Source organism: Pinus tabuliformis, chromosome X, assembly GCF_031772625.1.
Source record: "Pinus tabuliformis cultivar Carrire ecotype Pingquan chromosome X, CPIR1, whole genome shotgun sequence".
NCBI lineage: Eukaryota > Viridiplantae > Streptophyta > Pinopsida > Pinales > Pinaceae > Pinus > Pinus tabuliformis.
This window is the reverse complement of record NC_142308.1, coordinates 1,325,779,438-1,325,805,198: the sequence shown is the minus strand read 5'-3', so window position 1 is coordinate 1,325,805,198 and position 25,761 is coordinate 1,325,779,438. Positions and strand designations below refer to the sequence as shown.

Genomic DNA, 25,761 nt, shown 5'->3' with positions numbered 1-25,761 from the left:
CAAGTTTCACTTTAGTAAATATTGGATATACTTTAAAAGACATATGATTAGCTCAAGCATGAAAAATGCATTATTGACAATAATTAAAGTAATTTCCACTTAGAGATTTCCAAAGATTGAACTCCAAGCTTTCATGTGTGTATCTATGGCAGATGGCTTATTGTAGTTTTGATGATTTGTGAAACCAAAGAGCAATGGATGATTATTTGATTTGGGGGTATTTGTATAGGCCATTCCTACTAGCTGAGAAATAGTAGAAAGTCAGAAATTTAGTGTGTATTGAGTTGCATGGAATGAGAAATAGCATGACCATGATACCTCCCTAAATTCACTACTACCAAATTGACCATAAAAAGAAAGGATAAAATCCATCCCCTTCTACAAATTCGCTTTAATATCGTTTGGATTCTGCCACTTGGTCAATATGACCATGGGATTCTTGATGACGTTGGCCACAACATCCTTGTTCCTTTGCCTTGGAAACCACTATACTATTGCATGTGGTAGTAAGAATGACAAGCCAATTGTCTAGAGAAAGAGTTGAACTTCAATTAAAATAAACAGTTTCAAGTTGATTCTAGGAAACTCACTTCCAATTGAGAATAGTAGTTGCAATGGACTCACGCAGAATGAGAGTTGGCATACACCAAAAAATTCAGACGCCCTTAAGTGAACTACGTCTCTAGCTGCAAAGCTCTTGGATGTAGGAGAGGAATGAAATTTAGAAGCCAATTTACAAATCCAATCTGAATTGGAAAGCAGAAAGAATATTTCAATTTGAATCAAAGCACATAGCTCAACAAGCTTGGAGACAATATTTCAACATATTACAATAACATAATTTTTTTAAGTTAAACATCTCAACTAACCACAATAATAGGGAAACAAGTTATAAACTATGAAAATATTTGTCCTACGTTGATTGAAAAATACAATAACTAAATATCCCTATCATATTGACTATTTATAGTCTTGCTACGGTGGGCTATGGCTGCTGCTGGCAAGTGTTGTTCTGCTACTATTTAATAAAGTTTTAATTTCATGTACAAGTTTTTTTTTCAACTAAATATTAAGAATAAACTTTTTATTTGATGTTAGCTTCATTTCAATTGAGAAACTTGAGGGTTTGGAAATGATGTGTAGTTTACAAGTCTTTTTCTCGATGTTTCTACAGGAAGAAGCGACTAGAAGAGTTGAAAGAAGTAGCAAGGAAACCACGCTTTGGATCAGTGCTGCCTATTGTTGGTGCTGACTTTGTTCGTGAGGTTTCACAAGCACCTCCTGATGTCTGGGTGGTCGTGCATTTGTACAAGGATGGGTACAAACCAACTATTCTTGTAGGAACATTGAAGTATTAATTTTAGATTGATAGTTTCCCACTTTTACTCAATTTTGGGCTTCACACAAAGCAAGGAATGCAAAGTTTCTTCTTAAACATATTACACATGTATCATTTGCTTGCAAGTACTTATTATTTGGCATTGGTCTATTTTGCTTATCTTGCAGTATCTATACTTGTGGATGTTCATGTTCATGGAATCAATGAGTATGTCTTGAGTTCTTATGCTGCTTTTACATAGTTGAATTATATCTTGGTTACTTTCTTTTAACTCCTAGAACTTCGGCCTCTTTCTTCTTTGTTGCCTTCTTCTTCCTCCTTCGCTTGAATGAGTGAGTGATGAATGTGTTCCAAGGAGGTTGAGTTTCCTCCTTTATGTAGGCTTCTCAAGGTGGACATAGCTCCCTATTTTAGGTTGACTTGCTAGTTGCCTGGCCGACTTGGTCTTGAAGGGCATTTGAACACTTTTAATGACAAAAATAATTTTCTTTACAATTTACAATGTGCCCGATGGGGTCTTCAACTTATGACAATGACTATTTTGACTTCTTGATCTAGGACAAACCCTAGAAGCACTCAATGGGTGCTTGCCTACAAAATAAAAGACCTTGAGCATGAAACCCATGCTAAAATATAATAATAATAATTTTTCTTTCATTTTACAATATACAAGAATTAAAAGTACATTTCATATTTATGAAGGCCGAACCTAGTTACACATTTTTCAACATGGATGACATACCAAGGTTGAGGATTAGTCTTTCACTAGCAACGAAAGTCAAGGAATCTTTGTCTGTGGCAGCGAATGGCATACCAGGGCTGAGGATTAGTCTTTCAGCGGTAGCGAAGGCTAAGAAATCTTCCTCTGTGGCAACAAATGGCATACCAGGGCTGAGAATCAGACCTTCTATTGCCAGGGAAGATTGGAAACTTTTGTTTTTGGCAATGAGGGTTGGGTCAACCTTGTAAGGCAGCGGATCCCTTTCCTGAGGAAGAAAAGGGCTGAAACTCATCACTTGAGACAGTGAGGGCTGGAGAAAGAGAGACAGACTGAACAATGGTGGGTTTGGGCAGCAGAAAGAAGGCAAGGAAGGTTGATGAAGGAAATGAATTGAGTTAACTGTGGTAGCAAAGGTGTGCGAGACATCGAACAGTTGAGATTTGTCCCTCTGTAATAGTGTAAGGCCAAAATAGGGCTGCAGGTGGCATAAAGGGGGTCACGCTCAGATTTTAGAAGTAGTGGCAAACTGCGGTTGTGGCAGCGGAGGCCATTCCCAAGGTATGAAAAGCAGTGCGACCCGATTACAAACAGGAGCACCCTCCATTAACCTTAGGTTAGAACAAATTGGTGTGATCAGTCACTGAATAATAACACCTTAGATAGTATTAGTTGGCAATCATAACAACTGGATGGTATTGTTAGCCCTATTGGGGATTTGTGAAACTTGTGCTATATAATTGATCTGTTGTTTATTGGTCTGGTAAGACCAATTTTACAGTAATTCCTCAGAATCACACCTTGAGGGTAATTTTCCCCAATAGGGATATCACAATTCTGTTGCATGCTTTTCGACTTTCTCCACAGTCAGCCTCTCACTCATTAGGAAGTCGCTTCCTCAAAATAATAATATGTGTCTTCATCCTCTTCCTTAGGTTATCTTCATAATTTATTGTTCAGCCAAATCTGTAATCTCCAAAGTGAAAGAGGGCTAGGATTAAATCCTAACCCATTTAGATCAACGACGGAGATTATATTTAAATCATTTAAATAATTAGATTATTTATCCTTAGAAACTTTAGCCCAAAAACCAACATTAATTAATAAATTAATTAACATGCTTTTCCTAACATAAAACTTAGGAAAGAAATCATAATACTTTCTCCTCTTGAATAAACACCTAAAGAGGACTCTAGACACATAGCCTATGCAAAAGACCTTTTGAGGTTACAAACATCAACAGGCTCAGAATCAATAAATGCTACTCACAGGTGCCATGTAGTTTGGAAATTTCCTGAGGTTTGGTCACCCTAAATGTGCTCCTAGGAACATCCACATGCTCTTGATCCTACAAATCTCCACAACCCCGTTCTGCTGATGGTTTTATGAGACTGTTATCTCCCTCTTGATCCCTGCCTCCTTGCAGAAATCCTTATATTTCTAAGAAGAGAAGATTACGTAGTTTCTCACAAGCTCACAATGCAAATATGCCCCTAGAGCATGCTTCTTCTCATGTTCATGACACTACAGCTATCATATTACGTTACTTTCTATACGAAATCAAAACAAAGAAAGTACTAATTGTTTGAAGTGATGCACTACTATTTTCTTTTATAGAATAAGAGTAAGCTCTAGACTATGCCCACAAATGAGAATGGGTCCACAAGTGGAGCACTCCACCTTTACAAAGCCCATTCTGACCTACACATGGACCTTCCAATAGAGTCTTCCTTCAACAATGTTGGACCTCAACCAAGGAGATACACCCTTTCTCAAGTAGTGTGCCTCAAATGTGCTAACGGCTGTTGGTTTTAAGACAACTAATGGCAATCACAGTTCTCCAAGTAACTAACTCAAGTAGTTCACCCTACATCTGCCAAGATCAAGTAAGCAGATGTACGCACGTGCCAACTCATCCACTCCACATATTTTTATGCAACAATTAGTGCAACCTCTTTTTACTTGGTAACTGTATGTGCCAAAAGTAGATGAAAAAAGGCCATGAGACAATTTCCCACTAATGCATCCCTTTCACAGAAAGAGTAACACTCTCTGAGCAATAGGTAAACTCACATGGAGTACGTTGATTTCCTCGCCACCAGCTTGTGGGAAGTTTGGAGTCTTGACATCATAGATGATGGGCAACTGTTTATTGGTCCTTCCCTCCCTTGATTCCATTTTGTCCTAGTTATGTGGAGTGCTACTTGCCTGCATGTCTGGATTATGAAGTGTATACTTCAAAAGTAGATCTTCCTTTGCTGTAGCATTATAATGCAGTGGTAGTGGGCATCCCTCTCTTTTCCCTTTTATTCTCTTCTATTATTTCACAATTATGCTTAGCTTAAGTATATAGTTTTCATAGGACATGCATATAGCACTCCCTACTTGGATGAAAATTACATGCTGAGTTGCCCTTCAGTTCAATTGACTGTTATTTTGGTGATTCAAGGACATTGATATAATTTCAAATTTCAATTTCTTTCAATATTTATAGGCCGACCTTGCAAATGGTAGAATGCAAAAATATTTTATATTTCGTTTCCTGTAATGTTTGAGATTTGTGTAGACAGAAATGTGCTGTGGCTTCTTTTTCTTTACTTTCCTAGTTGTAAAGGGCACGTTGTCATTTTTCCACTTAGTGGGCAGATCACTTCCTTCTTTGGTGTTCATGCCATGTGCATTTGCAAGCTCTGATGTTGTTAAATCCTCCCTTCTGTATGTCAACATCTGATTAAAAAATAAGAACATCAGGGTAGCTTTCGGCAAGATGTATACATGACTTGTAACCTTTGATTGCCTTGACAAGGATATGTCAGTGTTGCTTCCTGCATAATTCTCATGGGGTTAATGTACTCTATGGTTACTGTATAGTTAGAGAAGCATTGGTTAATACATTTTATTAGATCAAGCCTGCTTATTATGGATGTATTTTGCAGAGTTCCAGAATGCGGCATCCTTGGACAGTGCTTGGATGAGTTGGCTATGAAATACCCAGCTACAAAGTTTGTTAAGATAATCTCAACAGACTGTATCCCAAACTATCCAGATCGTAATCTTCCCACATTGTTAATTTATAACAACAGCAACGTTAAAGCAACATATGTGGGTTTACATCATTTTGGTGGACGGCGTTGCACACCTGAAGGTTGTATTTCCTTCTGAATGCAAATTTTGATTTATCACCAGTCCAGAATGTTGTATTTTCTCCTGCATGCAAATTTTGATTTATCATTAGTCCAAAATTTTGAGCATCTGTTTTTGAGGTTCAGTATTTGATAGTTGACTCCTGTGTATTTTCTTGAGTTCCTCTGTAAAGTGTTAGCATTTCTAGGAAAACTTTTGCTTCTCCTTTTCACAATGTTACTAATAGTAGGTTTTATATTGTAGAGTACAAGCTAGAAGCATTAAAAATTTAATTGGGCTAGAGATCAAAATTAACTTTATGATTTGTTCCTTTTGAAATTGAAAATAATAATGTCATGATTATAATAGCCTAGACAGAAATGTCACCCTTTTATATGGGAGAATATGCAAGAAGTCAATGCATGTAATTGTCATTTAATGGATTCAGAACTAGCAGTCATGTACTATGTTCTTGTGAATGTCCGGCCTCTGTGTGTAAAGTATTTGAGTTTTGAATCCTAGTTTGCATCATCTAAGTATACTCCCTTCCTTCATTTTAGTCATTTATAGTTTATGTACACCTCCATAGACTGAGCAATCAAATCATTGCATGGAGGGGGTTCCTCATCTCTCAAACAAGTGGCTCTCATACATCAATTTGGTGATTGGCTAGGCTTTGATTTTAAACTATATTATTATTATTAATCAAATACACCATGATTCATGATCACTCTTTAATACACCATTTCAAGATCTTGATGCAACTTCCATTTTCTGGACTAAGGTTCTGTCATCAGATATTTGTGGATTATAATTATTTGCTATAGGGTTATTATTAATTTGTCACTGTAGGTTGTATATTTGAAACTACATATTTTGATTAATGAGATCCATATTGCAACAATTTGCATAAGCTTGCATTTAATAATTGCTTGATTCTAAAAAAGTTTCATTCAAAATTGTCATACTACATAGGTGATGTAGTAATAATTGTTGAGTTTTGTAGCTCGGAAGGTACTTTTAGTCTTGTGTCTTGACTAGAAGGACCTTGATTTTCCTCTTTAGGAGCTTGCATGTGACATGCAGAGTGTGCAAGTGAGTTGCACACATGCGAATGTGTTACATGTGACATGCATGAGATCTGCATGTAAAGCAAACTAAATTTATGACTTGTACTTGAGTTAAAGTAGAGAAAGCTAAATATAAGATAGTTAACTAAAGTATTGTCACTTATCTTCAGTTTACTTGATGAGCTAATTTTGGCCGTCAATCTTAGCTGAGGAAAGTTATAAATTGAGCCTAAGTGAGGAGCTAAGACACAACAGTAGTACAAGATTGTGAGAGACTTCTTAAATGAGCGTGTTTTAGGTTCGAGAGAGTGCAGTGAGGCTAGTGATCAGTTTTGTATTTTCTCAGTTGAGCCATTATCCCAGGACAGGAGCCCAAGTAAGTTTCATGATTAATTTATTAATGAAGAACTGTTGATTGGGCAGAAATATGTTAATGTGTATGTGATTCAGATAGAGTAATTTTGCTTCCGGTAAATATTTTGATTAGGAACTTAGCTGTGTAATTGTTCGGTTAATAATTGTTGGGAACCGAATATCACGTGATAGGTTCAAAAAATTCTAACATGGTATCAGAGCCCCAATTTTGTATCGATCTCGGAATTACAAGTGTTGGTTTTGTATTAGATTGTCGTTTTGTATCAGATTGCCGAAGCCAAGTTGACTGGGATCATACAAACCAAAACTTTTATTAAGGCAACGAGATTTTTTTTAAAGGGTTGAGAGTCTTTTTTTTGAGTTGAGAAAAGAAAAAAATTAAGATTGAAAAGAAAGTGGAAAAGAAAATATAGGGGCCTTATTTAAAAAAATAAAAAATAAAAAAGGGGGCGTGGGGTGAAGGCCATGGTGGTTGGCCGACAACCTGACCCAGCTAGCGGTCGGCCAAGTCGACAACCCGCCAACCTCTGGTAGCGATGGCCTCCAGGGTAGACGACAAGCCAGTCGACAGAACAACGAACAAGCCAAGGCACCAAAGCACAAGGACGTGGTCAACAACTCTCAAGCACCGATCGAAAAGATTGTGGTGCCAAGAGTGTGGTGCAGAGGGTCGTCGTGGCGAGTGAAGCAGTGGACAACACCAACAATAGAAAACACTGACAATGGATTATGATTGGGCCAAAGGATAGACAACACGAGCTTGTAGGAAATTTGGCGGCCAAGAACAGAAGACATAGGAGCCAAAGGTTGTTGATGGGCTAGACATAGGCACAGTCGAGGTTGTGAACGCTGGCGTGATTGAGTGCACAGAAAAAAATAATGCAACCACTAGCAGGGAGTGTAGGCCTATAGGGAGGCATCACAAAGGGAAGATCAACCTCTAAGGTGGCTTTGCAGTCACAACGAGTTGTGGGTAGGAGTCGAGCTTGAAAACTTAGCCGACAGACAAGATCCAAATAGCAGCAGTCGTGAATAGCCACAAAGGGGCAATGTGCAACAATGTTGGGTTAGCGTGCAGAGGAAAGGCAATCGAGGAGGAGCGCGATAGTCAAGTGTAGAGGACAACTCAATTGACAAAGATGCAGACATGCAAAGGCAAACAGACTAGCCGACATGTCAATTCTGGTAAGCTGCCAGAGGAGCCACAACCTATAGAATTAAAAAAAAATGTTGCTATTATTAAACTACAGAAGTGCTCAGGTAGCGGGCCTGGGCAGCGTGCAAAGGGTGAAAAGTTAATTGTTGGTCAATTTGACAGAGATGATTACTAGGTTACATTACGAGGATCGGTTGGACGGGGTAGGGAATTTTAGTCATACCCTTTAGTTAATCATATTCCCTAAGCATAGGCTTAGGAAACATTAAAAACTGATTAATTATTTTAATTAAATCGTCTCTAGGTGGAATTTCCATAAACGATTTTTGGGTTTTGGAGAATACATGTATTCTAGCCTCTCCACCAAATTTCGTGGCTAGAACACATTTGATGCTACAAAAACGAACACTCCCTTTTAGCAAGGTATGTGTTCTAGTGTAATGAATAAAATATATAAATAATATAAATATAATGTAAAAGATAATAATCATAAATAATAGTTAGTTAAGCTAGTAATTAGTGTAACAACCCATCTAATTGACCCATTAATTAAAATGTTGAACTTTATAATATATGAATATATCTATATATATATACATTAAATTTATGGTATATATAGTTAGACTTTACAAATAGCATTTAATAAAAATATATATATCATTAAAAGATTATAACATATTTTGAAATGTTATAAGTATATATATATTTCATTAAATATTTATAGCAGATACTTGATAAAATGTTATAAGTGAAAACATTTAATGTTTGTAAATTATATTAAATAAAATGTTATAAGAAATATCATTAAAGTTAAACTATGTATTAAAGAACAGTCATGCATATACATAAATATAAGCTAAAGTTATGAACTTAAGCCATAACGTGACAACAGGGATGACAATCACAATATATATATATCACATATAATGGGTCGTAAAAACAAAATATCTGAGCTAATAAAGACTACCCTACCTACTGAAAATTGATTGCAAGAAATATCGCGGAGGAACTTCAATGCTGAGGGGCGGTGGCTGCAAGTGGGAGGGCGGCCACCGCCAAGCAGGGGGGAATATTTATAACAGCAGCCTGACCCGGGAGCAGGGAGGGAAAAACCGGAGAGGATTGAGAATTGATCAGCAAAAACAGGAGAAGTAAACTTGAAATGGCAGAGTTTTGAGTGATCTGAGTTCTGGGCACGGAGGGACAGAGAGCCTCTGTGGAGAGCTTCTCTGGATCGAGCAACCAGGTTGCTCTGTCTGGTAGGGTGGTATTGGCCATCCCGAAATTGGATCAAATCAGCAGCAGTTCAGGATCTCCAGTTCGACAGCAAAACCGGAAGACAGCGAGCAGTTCAGGTAGGTGCAGCTTCAGTTTTATGCATTATTGTTTTTTTTAAATTTATAAGTAATTCGATACTTGCTGAAATTCGTCTAGGGTATTACACATGGTATCAGAGCAAAGTTCAAACCCTGCCGACCTCATAGGGCCTTATAGTTTTCAAACCCGGGTAATTTTTTCTGCTGTTCTATCAACTTTTGCAATGTGTCTGCAATTACTCTGTTGCAGAGGTTCGACAGAGCAAAATTTACAAAACCAGGTACCGACCCGTATGAACTCGGCATAAAAATTCCCTTAGTTGATTCGGAATCGCCACATTTTGTGCATGGCTTCCATTCTCTGTGTAGGTAACCCCTGCGGGTTATCTGAAATTTGGCGGTGCGCCCACTGTTACCTAGATCATGGTCATATAACACGGAATTATCACCGCTGGTTCGGTGCAATGGGAGACCCGAGTTGCCAATCTCAGGAACCAGCGGATTTTTATTACACACACCATGTAACCTGAAGCATTCCGAAGAGCACGAACAGCTGCTATTCCACCAAATCCACCACCGATGGCAATTACCGAAGGAGAGGTAGAATGATCCCTGTTCTAAAGCAGCGGAGTCGTTTCATACGCGGCGACCTTCAGATCTTCAGTCTGACGCTCTCCCAACTGAGCTATTCCCGCGGCGACCTCTATATCAATAGTCTGGCATCAGCGTCTGGGGGGAGGGTCTCAACTCTTAGCGTGTTGATTTTAGGGCGGTTGATCTCGTGGGTTATGTATTCGATACCTGTCCACTTTAGCGTTAGCGTGAATCGAACACCAAACTTCCCCCGTAAATAGCAGCCTAAATGTCAAATGCGTATTTCGAACATATTTAATTATGTCGGTTCATTTTATTTTCTGATATTATATTTATTATGATTTAATTTAAAGAAAAAAAAAATATATATATGTGCGGTTACTATATAACTGATGTTTTAAAATTTTTTTTTATTTAAAAACGGATGCGGTTGTCTGCAAAAACTGGTGGTAGTAAACCAATTTTTCGATTCCACGGTGAAAGCAGTTCAGCATATCTTCCTGGCAACACGTCTGCGGAATCCACCCCTAGAGTGTGAACCCGCTCTCAAGCTATTAAAACCCAGGCTTAATACCGGGTGAAATATCAATGAATTGAGCATGCTTCAGCGGTAGAAATGACCGTGTCGGAATGCACGCACCAGTTGAGCGACGGATGGACCTTGTTAAACCGTAGAGGTGATATTATATTTAAGTGTTGTCGTTTTTTTTTTGTATCCATTAAGCATCAAATGTTATCATATAAATCGCCAGAGTCCAAACAAATGATAAACGAGGTGAAGTTTCCAGGTTTATACGATATATATTATATTGTAAATATATATACGATATAATAACCATATTAAAGCCAACGATATACCAAATGCCAATCCATATCACATATATGATATATATATTATACGAAGTAAAATGTGGAAGTGTCGAGCGGGGGGTTTCGACCCACCAACCTCATGCCATCAGTTCGAATATAAAAAAAAAAAAATTTGTATTGCTGACCATCATTATGTAATTTCGCAGAATGGGTTCTGAATTCTGGAGCTAATTTTTTTTTAATTATTATTATATATAGGTGTAAAGCTGTTGAGATGGCCGTCCGCATAGTCTGTCTTCAGGAACTGAAATACTCAATACTAGTGTGCAAGTGCCCTCCTTGACCACCAGATCAATTTGATGAAGTCTAAAACATAGCAAAAGCATATATAGGAAGAAAAATAAACCAAGGTAAAGTGATTAGTGTTTGTCTTGTCCAAACTAATGATTAGGTCAGAGAATAATAATTATAAATTATATTTAAGAAAGATGTATTACATCTGTATCTATGAATGAAGAAATAAGGCAGAAAGAGCCATCAAACACCCCACTACCTTTTGAGTTTCGGGGACCATCAGCTAAGAAACTTGTGTCATCTGGATTCTGAATTATAGAAACCTTAAGAGAAATAAATATTTGCATGCAAAATCAATCCATTGTAGGTTTTGAAATGGCTCGAGTAAAAATCCAAGAGACTCAGGAACCTAATAACCATAACAAAATTTTAACATATTGATGCATAGACAAACTTAGAGAAAATGAGTGCAAGATTGCAACTAATGATATGTAACAGTCAAATCTGATTCTCAAGTAATTAATCCTTTTAACAGTTCAGTTATGGATCACATGCTAAGTCACCATGTTTGCTGAATTTAATCCTTGTGAATTCGGCAAATTTCATGGACAGCTGAATAAGTGCATTAAAGTTGAGTTTTTTTTTTTTTTTTTTTTCTTCTTTTTGAAAATTTGATTAAATTCATTTATGTTTAAAATACAGCAATTAAATTAATTTAAATTCAAATTTAGGATTATTTATTTCCTCAAACTTAAGGCTGAATTTGATCACATCGCTTTGCACTGACTATTTTTTTTTTTGAGATGGACATGAACCAGGTGACTTAGGTCACATTCGGGTAATAGATAGTTTACATAATCTAGATGTTATTGCTTTTAATCACAGGAGATCTTTCACTACTGGATAAAGATGAAATTCCATTTTATAGTGTAGGAAATACCTACAAAACATGTGACAATAGAAGCTGCAGAAGACCAACAGTAAGGAACAACCACAGCAATATTCTGGCAGAGTTAAGTTTTATTGAATCTGCAAATGTGAGAACATTTACAAAATGGTAGTTTGTAATTACAACTATAAACCAATAACAAAGCGCTACAAATTACTTAAAAGTACAAGGAAAACAAAACATCAGTTTGATTACAAAGGAGATAGGCTATCAAAACCCAGAGTTTGCTGGCCATGTGTGCCTCCCTGACATGGTTCATGTCAGAAGCTTTAAACTCACACGATTGAAAAATGTGATGCTGATGAAACCTTTACGACACAGCTAAATGAAAAACCTTAGTATTCCAGCAGATCCGCGACATCTTCTATCAAGAACTGAATTTTCTTATTAAAGGTATAATAACCATTCTACCCTTAGTTTTTGTCATGGCAGGAATCGATAAATTGGCACACTTCCATCACCCGAAGGAAGAACTACTTCTGGGTTGATTACTTCTGACTTTTGGAAATTCAATTAGCTAATTCATGCGCCAATCAGTGGAGGCACCAGCATGTTGGAACCTATAGCAAACTGCTTGCAATTTATTGCCAAGTTGTCAATGCTGGTAATCATGCAAACTAAAGATTTAATCCATACCCTTGTAATTTATACGGGGTATGGATACAGATGACCCCCTTAAAAGTTATAGTCAGGTTGAGGTATGACAGTTATGTCTTACCTTAGGGACTAATAACCATACACTTCTGCATTATTCATTTTTCTTTTTAGAAAACCCTGCATTAGGACAAGGAGGTCGCGTGGCCACCCTCCTTGACCTCGGTACCAGTAAGATCCGCCTAGCGGGTAAAAATAGCAAAACTATACCCGTTTTAAAATGTGAAGTTGCAAGGAAATTGGTGTGTTAAAATTCGGTTATCCGCCCATATTTTTATATTTATATACATTTTATTTGTGTTCAGGGACCATTACGATGGTAAAGACGTATGAGCGACGACGACGTGACCAGGCAGCATCATCACCATTAATGCCGCCACCGTCGCCATCGCCACCGCCACCGTCGCCATCCCCCTCACCCTCGTCACCACCAAGGCAGCAGTCAACATCAAACGCTCAAGCGCCAGAGTTGGCTGTGATAATGAACTTTTTGCAGGCCTTGTTGGAAACATTAAAGGAATCAACTAAGGCTAAAAACAAAGAGGAATCTCAGCATGCAGCCACCAGTTCAGCGGAACCACATAATTTGGAGCCCAGAGGATCGAGAGAAGACATCTCTAGAGAGCTTCAGAAAATTAGACTCCCAGAATTTTCGGGAGGTCGAGCTGGTGAACGCGCTGAGGCATGGCTGGAAGGGATGAACCGGTGCTTTAGGTTAAGAGAATATTCGCCTTCAGCAAAGACAAAAATTGCCGTGTTTCAACTAAAGGAAAGTGCCCTGATTTGGTGGGGAAACCTGGAAAAGCAGCTACACCTTACATCAGACAACGTTCCTTGGGATCTGTTCGAGGAAAGGTTCCGAGCGAAGTATTTACCCCCATATTTTCAACAACAGCAAGCCAGAGCCTTTCATACACTAATTCAGGGAAGTAAAACGGTGGAAGAGTACGAAATAAGGTTTATGGAGCTGGTAAAATACATTCCCTACTTAGACTCTGATGAACGTCAAGCTGAACGTTTCATATTTGGGTTAAACCCCCGCATCAGAGCCTTGGTAAGTATGTGGAAACCATCATCGGTAGCCGAGGCAGTCGAATGTAGCCGTTATGCAGAAGAGCACCTTGGAATCAAAAAGGATATAGGGCCAGCAGGGCCTTTACAATCAGGACTCCCAGGGAAGGCTCCCCGGAACTTTTTCAGAGGAGGTAGCTCGAGGCCACCTTACAGTAGCAGGTATACCCCAGGTATGGGGACAAGAGTTCCCATGGCGGTAAACACTATAGCTGCAGAATCGTCCAGCACCAGACCATGGGCATCGCGAGGGACTACCGGCAGAGGAAGGGGTGCGAGAGGAACCAGCATGGGAGGACGCGGCTCGTTCTCTAGAAACTCACACCTTAATTCAAGAGGACCAGCGCAGCTCAATTGTTGGGGATGTGGGGGGCCGCATTTCCAGCGTAACTGCCCAGAAGCGTCATCGGACATATTGCAAAGCACCGGGAGAGAGCCGATATCAGCCAAGCGAAGTAATCATAGAATTCATGCAGTAGTCAACCACGACCAAGCAGCCCATCAATCCACTGTAGTGGAATCATCAGGTATTATCAATGGTGTAAAACTCAAAATCTTATTTGATACTGGTGCCACAGATAGTTTCATTTCGTCATATGCATTAAACAAATGTGGGCTGGCAGCTCGTAGACAAAATGATTTCCACCAAGTGGAAATGGCCTCAGGAGAACTCCAAACCGTGGGCTTGAGTGTGGATCAATGCAAAATTGACCTAGGGGTCTGTTCGACTAAACTAAAAGTGTACGTTACCGCCCTAGGGACGTATGACCTTATCATAGGTATGGATTGGCTGGAAGCTCACCAAGCGTGGGTAGATTGTTATGGGAAAAGGATTTTGGGCTTAAATGATGAGGGCGAAGTAATCCAAATTCAAGGAGTTAAGAGAGAAATTTCTTTGCGCTACATTTCGGCAATGCAGGTGAAGCGTTGTTTAAGGAAGGGTTGTCAGGCTTATGCAATTCACGAAGTAAGCCAGGAAAAGGGACCGTCCTTAGAACAATATCCGGTGTTAGCCGAGTTCCCGGATGTATTTCCAAAGGAACTACCAGGATTACCCCCGGTCAGAGAATTGGATCTCACTATTGAATTAAAGCCAGGTACCCAACCGATCTCTAAAACACCTTATAGAATGACTGCTCCAGAACTTCAGGAATTGCAAATCCAGTTGAAGGAACTACTCGATATAGGGCTTATTCGGCCCAGTACCTCACCTTGGGGCGCTCCTGTAATTTTTGTGAAGAAGAAAGATGGATCCTTAAGATTATGCATAGACTATCGAGACTTGAATCGAGCTACAGTAAAGAATCAATACCCTATGCCGCGAATCGATGACCTTTTCGACCAAATGAAAGGAGCTTCTGTCTTTTCAAAAATTGATCTTCGATCAGGGTATCATCAGCTAAGGATTTCTGAAAATGATATCTCTAAAACGGCATTCCGGACTCGTTTTGGGCACTATGAATTTACTGTGGTACCATTTGGGTTAACAAATGCGCCAGCCGTATTCATGAATCTTATGAACAGTGTTTTCCGTCAGTATCTTGATAAATTTGTACAAGTCTTTTTAGATGATATTCTCATCTATTCCAAGAATGAAGAAGAGCATAAGGAGCATTTGCGGTTAGTATTGTCCTGCCTTAGAGAACGTCAGTTATATGGAAAACTGTCCAAGTGTTCCTTCTTTCAGGAAAAGATTCATTATTTGGGTCACATCATATCAGGTGAAGGAATCTCGGTAGATCCTGAGAAGGTAAAAGCGATCATGGATTGGCCAATACCGAGAAATGCACATGAGATACGAAGCTTTATGGGCTTAGCAGGTTATTACCGGAGATTTGTGGAAGGGTTCTCCAAAATCGCAAAGCCAATCACAACCCTCCAGCGTAAAGGTGTTAAGTATGAGTGGACCGAGGAATGTAATAATGCATTCTCTGAACTCAAAAGACTACTCACCAGCGCACCAATCCTAAGAGTCCCTGATATGGGCAAAGACTTTACAGTATGTACTGATGCATCCAAGCAAGGGCTGGGTGCAGTATTGATGCAGGATAGGGGAGTGATAGCTTATGCTTCCAGAAAGCTAAAACCTCATGAAGAACTCTATGCTACTCACGATCTAGAATTGGCCGCTGTGATGCTAGCTTTAAAGATCTGGAGACACTATTTGGTAGGACGAAAGTTTACACTTAAAAGCGACCATCAAAGTCTACAGTATTTGTTCACCCAAAGAGACTTAAATGCCAGGCAAAGGCGATGGAGTGAATTCCTAAGTGAGTATGACTTCGGAATATCATATATTAAGGGAAAGGAAAATGTGGTAGCCGATGCCTTAAGCAGGAGACCCCGGATATTTTCTCTCATACCCATTAAGGTGGACTTAAGACAGCGAGTGCGGGATCACCTTATAAAAGACAGCTGGTATTTAAAAGTGAGGGCAAGTCTTGAGGGGATTAAGGCAAAAGAATCTAAGTTCGAGGGTTATGAATTAGAAAGCGATGGGATCTTGCGATTCCATGGAAGGATGTACATTCCTGATGATAAAGATCTCCGAGATACCATCCTCAGGGAAGCTCACAAAGCCGTATATTGTGCTCATCCTGGAGTAGGGAAAATGTATGCGGATACCAAGAAACTCTTCTTTTGGGCAGGCATGAAGCGGGATATCACTCAATTTGTTGCAAAATGTTTGGAATGTCAGCAGGTAAAGGCAGATCATTGTCACCCAGCGGGTCTCTTACAACCCCACGACATACCTATGTCCAAATGGGAGACCATTTCCATGGATTTTATCACTGGACTACCTCTTACTTCTCTAAGACACAATGCCATTCTAGTAGTGGTGGATAAATTAACAAAAAGCGCCCATTTTATTCCGGTAAGAGATACTTATGATGTTGCTGACGTGGCTCGAGTATTCATAAACGAGATTATCAGATATCATGGAGTACCTAAGAAGATTATATCCGATAGAGATTCACGATTCACTTCCAGATTCTGGACGTGCATGCAGACAGCCTTAGGTACTCAGCTAAATTTAAGCACGGCTTACCATCCTGAAACTGATGGCCAGACTGAAAGAGTAAATCAAGTACTTGAAGACATGTTGCGGATGTATGTAATGGATCAGCAATCCCACTGGGAAAAGTATTTACCCTTGGTTGAATTCGCTTACAACAACAGTTATCACAGTTCAATTGGGATGCCTCCATTTGAAGCTTTATATGGCAGACCTTGCAGAACTCCGTTAAGTTGGGACAGGTTAGAAGACCGAGTGATAATAGGACCAGAATTAATCCATGAAATGGAAGCGCAGGTCAGACAGATTAGACAGCGATTAAAGGAAGCCCAGGATAGACAAAAGAGTTATGCTGACGCCCGCCGATCTGATAGGAGGTATGAAGTAGGGGACCAGGTCTTCGTCCGCATCAAACCAAACAAAAGTACTATTCGATTCGGGAAAGGGACAAAGTTATCACCCCGATTTATAGGACCGTTTAAAATCGTGGAAAGAGTTGGATCTGTTGCCTATCGTCTTGCCCTGCCATCCCACCTGCATAGAATTCATAATGTATTTCATGTTTCTGTATTAAGACATTATGTAGCTGATCTATCTCATAACATCCAGTGGAAAGAATTGCAGGTTTCGGACGAGGGAGTCATAACGGTCGAACCGTTACGTATCCTGGAACGTAGAGTTCGACAGCTGAGGAACCGCCTGGTGGACCAAGTTAAGGTCCAGTGGGACAAGTATAGTCCTGGGTCAGCGACTTGGGAGGATACAGAGGACATATGTCAGAGATACCCTAGTTTATGTCCATTTTGAAGAACTTTACACTATGTTTAGTATATATATTTACTTCACCTCTGTCAGAGAACCAAAAACATTTGAATGATAAGTGATAAGTACGAAACTTTGCGGCATAATATATGTTTAAATTCATGCTGGTACGTGGATACCAAAATAATATGTGTTTAATTCCTGCTGGTACATGGATACCAAAACAATATATGTGATTATATTACTAAATAATAAATGTTGAAGTAAAGATTAAGACCGTCAAATGAATTTACTTCTGGTAGAATTGAACAATATAAATCTGTTTTATCTTTTGCATGTCAAAACGAGCAACTGAAATAAAAGACAGAAAGGGAATACACCCTATAGAAAAGTCAGAATACATACATAGAAAATGAACAAAACTCTGTTATATGTAGATCATACATAAGTTATTTCGAATATGCTGATGCACATCTTACAAATGCCGGGTAAGTATAAGATTGCAGGTAAACTTGCAGGTAAACTACGATTGCAGATAATTGATCCAATTTTCGAGATGACCACGTGATGACAGAACTCAGATCAGTTAAAGCTCAAAGTGATTCTATGATAGGGTGGTAGCCTTGATTTTACTGGAGGGGTGGAGGTGTTACCCACCGTTTATCCTCTGAATCCTGGAGTCATGGGAGGACTGTGCGAGTCACGCTCCCCTAGACGTGTGATGATGACTGCCGGATGCCTACTGGGAATCAGGTCGGTATAGCCGACGCTGTTACCTTTGTGTTATGAATGGTTAGGTCAATAAATTGACGCCATGGCATACTTTAGTAGAGGACGGATAGGATGGGAGCAGAAGAGATTAGGGAGGATAGGATGAGTTTTGAATAGCTCGGGGTCCGGGATAGAAAAGGGTATGACCGTTAAAACCTTGAACCTAAAGCTCTAACTTCGGGACGAAGTTTTCAGAAGGGGGAATGTATGTAACAACCCATCTAATTGACCCATTAATTAAAATGTTGAACTTTATAATATATGAATATATCTATATATATATACATTAAATTTATGGTATATATAGTTAGACTTTACAAATAGCATTTAATAAAAATATATATATCATTAAAAGATTATAACATATTTTGAAATGTTATAAGTATATATATATTTCATTAAATATTTATAGCAGATACTTGATAAAATGTTATAAGTGAAAACATTTAATGTTTGTAAATTATATTAAATAAAATGTTATAAGAAATATCATTAAAGTTAAACTATGTATTAAAGAACAGTCATGCATATACATAAATATAAGCTAAAGTTATGAACTTAAGCCATAACGTGACAACAGGGATGACAATCACATTATATATATATCACATATAATGGGTCGTAAAAACAAAATATCTGAGCTAATAAAGACTACCCTACCTACTGAAAATTGATTGCAAGAAATATCGCGGAGGAACTTCAATGCTGAGGGGCGGTGGCTGCAAGTGGGAGGGCGGCCACCGCCAAGCAGGGGGGAATATTTATAACAGCAGCCTGACCCGGGAGCAGGGAGAGAAAAACCGGAGAGGATTGAGAATTGATCAGCAAAAACAGGAGAAGTAAACTTGAAATGGCAGAGTTTTGAGTGATCTGAGTTCTGGGCACGGAGGGACAGAGAGCCTCTGTGGAGAGCTTCTCTGGATCGAGCAACCAGGTTGCTCTGTCTGGTAGGGTGGTATTGGCCATCCCGAAATTGGATCAAATCAGCAGCAGTTCAGGATCTCCAGTTCAGCAGCAAAACCGGAAGACAGCGAGCAGTTCAGGTAGGTGCAGCTTCAGTTTTATGCATTATTGTTTTTTTTTAAATTTATAAGTAATTCGATACTTGCTGAAATTCGTCTAGGGTATTACAATTAGGTTGAAGAGGCATGTTTAATAGGACATGAGTCTTCATGAAGAGACACTTGCTTGGTATATAAGCAAGTCTCTCGTTCTCATTTGTAAATAATTCATTCTTATTCACACATTTAATATATACTATTTGTATCCTCATGAATATCTTGATATTCCAAGTCTTTTGGAGTAATTAATTTGTAGAAGGAACTTTGTTCGCTTCATTTGGTATCAGAGCAGTTCGGTCCTCTAGGTTGCTTAACCGGTGCACAGAGCTCGTTCTCCAATCCAAGTCTTTGGCTATCGACTCTTCGTCAAATTTATTGCTGTTGCAGTTCAAGCGTTTCGCTAAATATTTGGGAGTTTCTCCTTTTCTCCATTTTTCTAGGCCTTTGGCCATAAAAAAAATTAACCAAAAAAAAAATATAAGTAAATAAATTAAAAAAAGAAGAAGAAAACAAAAAAGTAAAAGAAAAAACAAAACGGATACAAAATCTCATACCAAGTATATTTAAAACTTTTTACGTAAAGAAGCCCGTGGTTTTAAAAACAACCCATGGTATTTTAAAAAGTTAAGAAAAACACAAAAAACAAAAATCAAAAGGAATACGTTTTACTTTTTACATGGAGAACATTTTTAACAGAGGTTTTAAAAACAACCCATGGTATTTTAACATCGTGACCGTGTCATATGAAAAGACGTGACCTTTATATTTATTAAGTGGGGTGACATTAAAAAGTTATCAAGGGAGTAATTAAGTATATAAAAAAGGGACCAATTTATTATTAAAAAAAAAGTGAAACTATTATGATTTTAAGATAATAAAGTTATTTTGAAAAGGGGTCTTAATATAAAGAAATACATACATATATAGAGGGCAACAATATAAAGGAGTATTTTTTTTAATAAAAGGGTATTCAAGTTTTAACAATCCACATTAAAGGAGAATATTTGAAAAACATATATAGAAGAGATAAGTGATATTTTATAATAAAAATAGCTCCAGTTGACATATTGTTTACGTAAAAACATAAAGGCAAAAATGGAGACTAATAATGAAAGGTTTCCTGAAACCTTTAGTACATATGTTTACACACTATTTAAAATCAAAGGATCACTCGTAGGAAGACACATCATAATCTCTATCAATCCTACTGAAAGAAGTAATTATGTTAGTCCTAAATGTGCTAATCAATGGGTGATTTTTGAATCAAATATAGTTGAAACAAATATTTTTGGCAAACAATACGATATAAGCAATCTACACCTAAATATTGGAGATTATACTTTTACCTCACAATTCACCGTGCAAACCTTATCTCTTAACGATAGTGATATTGTTTTGGGCTTACCCTGGATGGAAACTCTAGGTTCCTTTATTCTAAATACTAAGAAAAAGTTTTTAACATTTTCTTACAAGAAGAAGAAAATAACACTTCAAGATGTTACACTGATACCTAATTCAGTAACGCCAGAAGATATATCGGATATTTCAAAAGTAATTTCTCAAGAAGGTAAAAAGGTATTACAAAATATGCAAAATGAAATTGACAAAATCACTATTGACAAAAATGAAGAAGTTTCTCGACTTAAAAACCATAGTGAAAAATTATTGATGCAAATTAAGAAACTTAAGAAGGATAAGAAGTCATTAGAAAGCCAGGTACAACAACTTATCAAGAAGGAAGCATCAAATGTAGGAATTCAAGTTGATGACAAAACAACAAATACCGATTCAGTGAATGTCACAACTCAGGAAGAAGACAAGCAAGTTGAAGAAAAGACGCGCTTGGATGTTGCAGTTCAAACAATGAACATCCCCAGTGAATGTTTCATAACCAACTCAACAACATCTTCGCCAGAAGAAAATATAAAAATTGCTGCATGCCCAGTAAGGAAAAATCAAACAAAAAAAGTTCCATATCGGCATCCGAATCATGAGAACAGACGAATCAACCATGCTACATATTTGAACCAGTCAGAACCGAAACAACAAACTAATGTTCCAGAGAAGAGTAATGTAACCTCAACCCAGTGCTACGAGGACAAGTCGTTACAAAATTCCAGTGATCAGAATGCTATACAGAAGATTAATCTCGGATGGTCTGATCCCTTCTCAGTGCGACAATTTTGTTTGTCACTTAGAAGATCATATCAGCTTGTATCGACGAAGATGACTGTTCCAAGACAGAAAGACGTTCGAAGCCGAAAAAGAGATCAAGCCTTTTTCATCGACAAGCTTTGAGGACAAAGCTTTTTGAGGAAGGAGGCAATGTAACGAATAAAATATATAAATAATATAAATATAATGTAAAAGATAATAATCATAAATAATAGTTAGTTAAGCTAGTAATTAGGTTGAAGAGGCATGTCTAATAGGACATGACTCTTCATGAAGAGACACTTGCTTGGCATATAAGCAAGCCTCTCGTTCTCATTTGTAATTAATTCATTCTTATTCACACATTTAATATATAATATTTGTATCCTCATGGATATTTTGATATTCCAAGTCTTTTAGAGTAATTAATTTGTAGAAGGAACTTTGTTCGCTTCATCTAGCACTACAACCCACTGAAGCAACACCCTGTCTCTACACCACCTCTTGTCACGTTGTTGATGTATGGCTGTTGCTGCCCACCAACTATTGCGCAACTTTGATATACGCTGCATCTGTGCTGCTTCTAGTCCTGCTGAACTACTGCCAACACTGCATCTACACTACAACTCCCTCTCCATCTGCTGTTGCTGCAACTGCAACATCTGCAATTGAAAAGCATCCTAAATACTGAATCAACTGTGATAAGTATGATGCATTTGTCTCCCGAGTCTTTGACTATTGCTAGTATCTGCACTGTCACTGAGGCATCTGTGCTGCTACTGACTTTGCACTGTGCCCATTGCATAGTTGCCAACTCTGCACTGCGCTCCCCAACATCAGACTGCTACTAGTCTCTACAACTGTCACTCTGGTATCTGACTGCATCTTCTGTCACTGATCCATCCTGCTACTGCATACTATGGGTTCCCATAGCAAGGTATTGATTCATGAGGTGGATCTCCTTAAGAATCCTGCCCATCTTGTAGCTCTCTGGGGCTACAACTCCAAATCACCCCACCTCACTCTTGGAGGTATATTGGTGATCATGGCAAACTCTTCCTCCAATCTAGAGGACAACCTGTCAATCTCTACATGAGCTGCCGCCTGGTCCTTCTTCTCCTCCTTGTCCTTCCTAAGAGGACACTGGGTGCTGTAGTGGCCAAGCTCACCACATCTGAAGCATTTGACCTTGGAAAGGTCCTTCTTCCTCTTGCGCTGCTCCTGCTGCCCCTTTGATGCGAGGGCCACATTCTCCTCTTCTTTCACTTGCTTCGTCCCACTGCTGCTGTTGCTGCCACTGATGGTGCTCTTCACCAAATCTCGCCTCATCTCCTCTTGCTGTAGATCAACCCACATTCGATCCCACTCTGGCAACTTGTCTCTGCCCAGAATACTCTGGACGAAGACCTGCCATTCTTCGGAAACACTGTTTAGAGCTAACTGCACCAATTCTGTAAGCTGAGGCGCTGACCCTACTGTAGACAGCTAGGCTCGAACATCTTGAAGCCTAGCGAGGATGGGGTCCATGCGCTCCCCTTTCTGCATCCTGGTACATCTCAACTTCTCCTCAAGATACATCTTTTGCTGCTCAAAAGATCCCTGCTATAGCGTAGCGAAAGCTTCCAACACCTGCCTAGTAGTATCTTTGCCCGCTATGTGAGACAAAACGTGGTCTTGAACCCCATTGAGAATCAATCTCTTTACTTTTGCCATCTCCTTCTTGTAGGTCTTCATCTGATTTGCATCCGTGGGGATAACTACCACTTCATCGATGTAGGCTTTGAGTTCATATTCATTTAGAAGACAAGAAATTCTTGCCTTCCAGATCACGTAGTTGGAGGCTCTGTCCAACCGATCCTGATCTCTCAGCCTTGCTGATGCCATCACAAAAAGTCGAAATTCTCTTCTCCTCTACGCAGCTGCTGACTGGCTCTATGCACTCCGTGTTGGAGTGGGTAAATCTTCTCACAACCACTGCTGCTATGCAGTGAGAAATCAAATTCTTGGACTAGAAGTTCCTCGAGGAAAGAATTCCCTCAGTGTGCGTTCTTCCTTCCTCCTGACGCTATTATGCACTAGCAAATTGCTTTTCCCTCTGCCTTTGGTAATCTTTGATCTGGAAAATTTATTCTTTGTTGACTCTCTCAGAGAAATAATTTTTTCCTCAAAAATTGACCCTCATGGCCAAGGAATTGCACTGCCTCTGAGGGTTTTGAACTGTTGCCTACGCTGAGCTTTGAAATTCCTCTTCCCTTCTGCCATTGAGCTCTCCGACTTACAATTTCTGTTTTGATACCATGTGAAAATTCAGCTAACCTCGAATCCTATTGCAGCAACTGATGTTAATTCTTCTAATTGTTAATTCGATTAAACAATTTACTTGCTGTGTGCTACGACAAATATCGAATTAAATACACTGCAACCTTCACAAAATAAATATTGCGGAAGAAATAAAAATACTGGAAGAATAGATGCGCACACACATAAATACACAATTATTTTTGGACTAAGTCCCCGGAAAAACCCAACTCGGGAAAACCAGTGCAACAGCTGAGGGTTTTAATATTATGCAGTAGTAAATCTGAGTACAAGACTATGGATGCTCAAATCTAGCAATCCATATAGAGAAATGATTGACAATAAATCTAGTGAGAAAAATCTCACTCCCACTGGCAATCCAGCACTGACCTTGGCTCAAGTTGAGCTGCTCTCTATTGGCTCTGCGCAGTCACTGCATCAGCCTATGCAGTACCGCATTAGCTTATGCAGTACTGCGTCCCACAACTCGGAACTGCTCCCCTCTTGCTATCTGGTCAGCTGGTGTCTGGAAGATGGGTCCTCTTGGCCTCCAGACTCTTTCTCCGGCTTCTGGCACTGAATCACTGCTTCTCCCTAGCAAAATACGAAATCCCCTTTGAAGCACCGCGTTGCCTCTGCGTGGCTCTGTGTTGCCTCTATGTGGCACTTACTACATCTCTGCAGTGCACTCGCCGGAACTAGGAAATCTCCCTCCAGCCTTACTATCCCTGTCCCTCTCTCACTGCTTCGAGCTCACTAGCTCTCTCTATGACAACTCAGCGCTGCCAGTGAAATTGAACTGTTGGTGTGTTTTCTCCAAGCCCCATCGAGTTTCTTCTTATAATATCTCGTTGAGACATCAACGACCACGATTAAAACTTAATCGATGGCTAAGATTAACTAGAACTCGATCCAAGTCTTTTTCTAGAAGATTCTCACCATGACTTAATTAATACCCTTTAATTAATCATATTTTCTAAGTTTAGAGGAACATTTAAAACTGATTAATTATTTTAATTAAGTCGTCTCTAGGTGGAATTTCCAGAAACAATTTCTGGGTTTTGGAGAATACATGTATTCTAGCCTCTCCACCAAATTTCGTGGCTAGAACACATCCAATGCTACAAAAATTAACAATCTTGTGACCTCTTCACTAGTATAGCTAAAGGGCACAAAGACCTACACGTGGAGCTTCGTGACAATGCGAAGTATGCCGTAGAGGGTGTGGGTAGCATATAGTTCAAGTTGGATTTAGGGAGTCCTATGGAGGTGAATGAAGTGTTGTATGTACTAGGGATTGAGGAGAACTTACTCTCAGTGCTAGCTATGGAGGACAAGGGTTTTAAGGTTAGCTTTATAGGTAGATAGTGACTTGTCAGGTCGAGGGCATCTGATCGTAGTGTGAGGCGAGTAATTGGATGCAAAGAGGGTAACTTGTACTAGTTGAGAGGAAAACTAGTACGAGCCTTAGTGCATGACATTGGTAACTTGTGTGAGTTGTGGCACAGGAGGATGGGTCACTTGCACTATAGAGCATTAACATTGTTACAAGAGATGGTGACCGGTCTTTTGGAGTTCAGTGTAGAGCAAGATGGAGTTTGCAAGGGATGTGCACTTGGCAAGTATGCCAAGGTTGCATTTCCAAGCAGCGGGAGTAGGTCCAAGGGTGTGTTGGACTTGATTCATTCCTAGCTGTGTGTTCCTATGTTAATGAAGTTTATGACGAGGTATTGCTATTATGTGATACTCATAGACGATTTCTCCAGGAGAACATGGATATACTTTTTGAAGGTTAAGGATGAGGTCTTTAAGGCTCTTGTGGAGAACTAGATGGGGAAGAAAATCAAAGGTCTCCAATCAGACAATGGGGCCGAGTAATGCCTCCAACGAGTTCAAGAATATTTGCAAGGAGGTAGGAATAAAAAGGGCACTGATAATGGCATATAATTCACAGAATAATGGAGTGGTAGAGGAAGAATAAGGTCATCATTGGGGCAACCAAGGCTATGATCCATGATCAAGATCTACCCATGTTTTTATGGGAAGAGGCGTGCAACACGACTGTCTATTTGTAGAACAGGAGTCCTCACAAAGTTTTGGAGGACAAGACTCTTCAGGAGGTTTTCACAAGAGTGAAACTTGAGGTGCACTACCTTCACATCTTCAAAAGTCAAGTTTATGTCCACATACCATTTGAGAAGAGGACTAAGCTGGAGTCCTCAGCAGAATA

At 39.1% G+C, this 25,761-nt stretch overlaps 1 protein-coding gene across 1 annotated transcript in view; it reads left to right on the top strand.

Moving 5' to 3' along the window:
* LOC149144972 (Thioredoxin superfamily protein) overlaps positions 1-25,761 on the top strand; it is a 64,301-nt gene that overhangs the window by 25,957 nt on the left and 12,583 nt on the right. The window contains exons 3-4 of the mRNA XM_089447691.1: positions 1,175-1,318; positions 4,994-5,202. Of these exons, the coding sequence (XP_089303817.1) occupies positions 1,175-1,318; positions 4,994-5,202 (353 nt within the window). The remainder of the gene's footprint in view (positions 1-1,174; positions 1,319-4,993; positions 5,203-25,761) is intronic.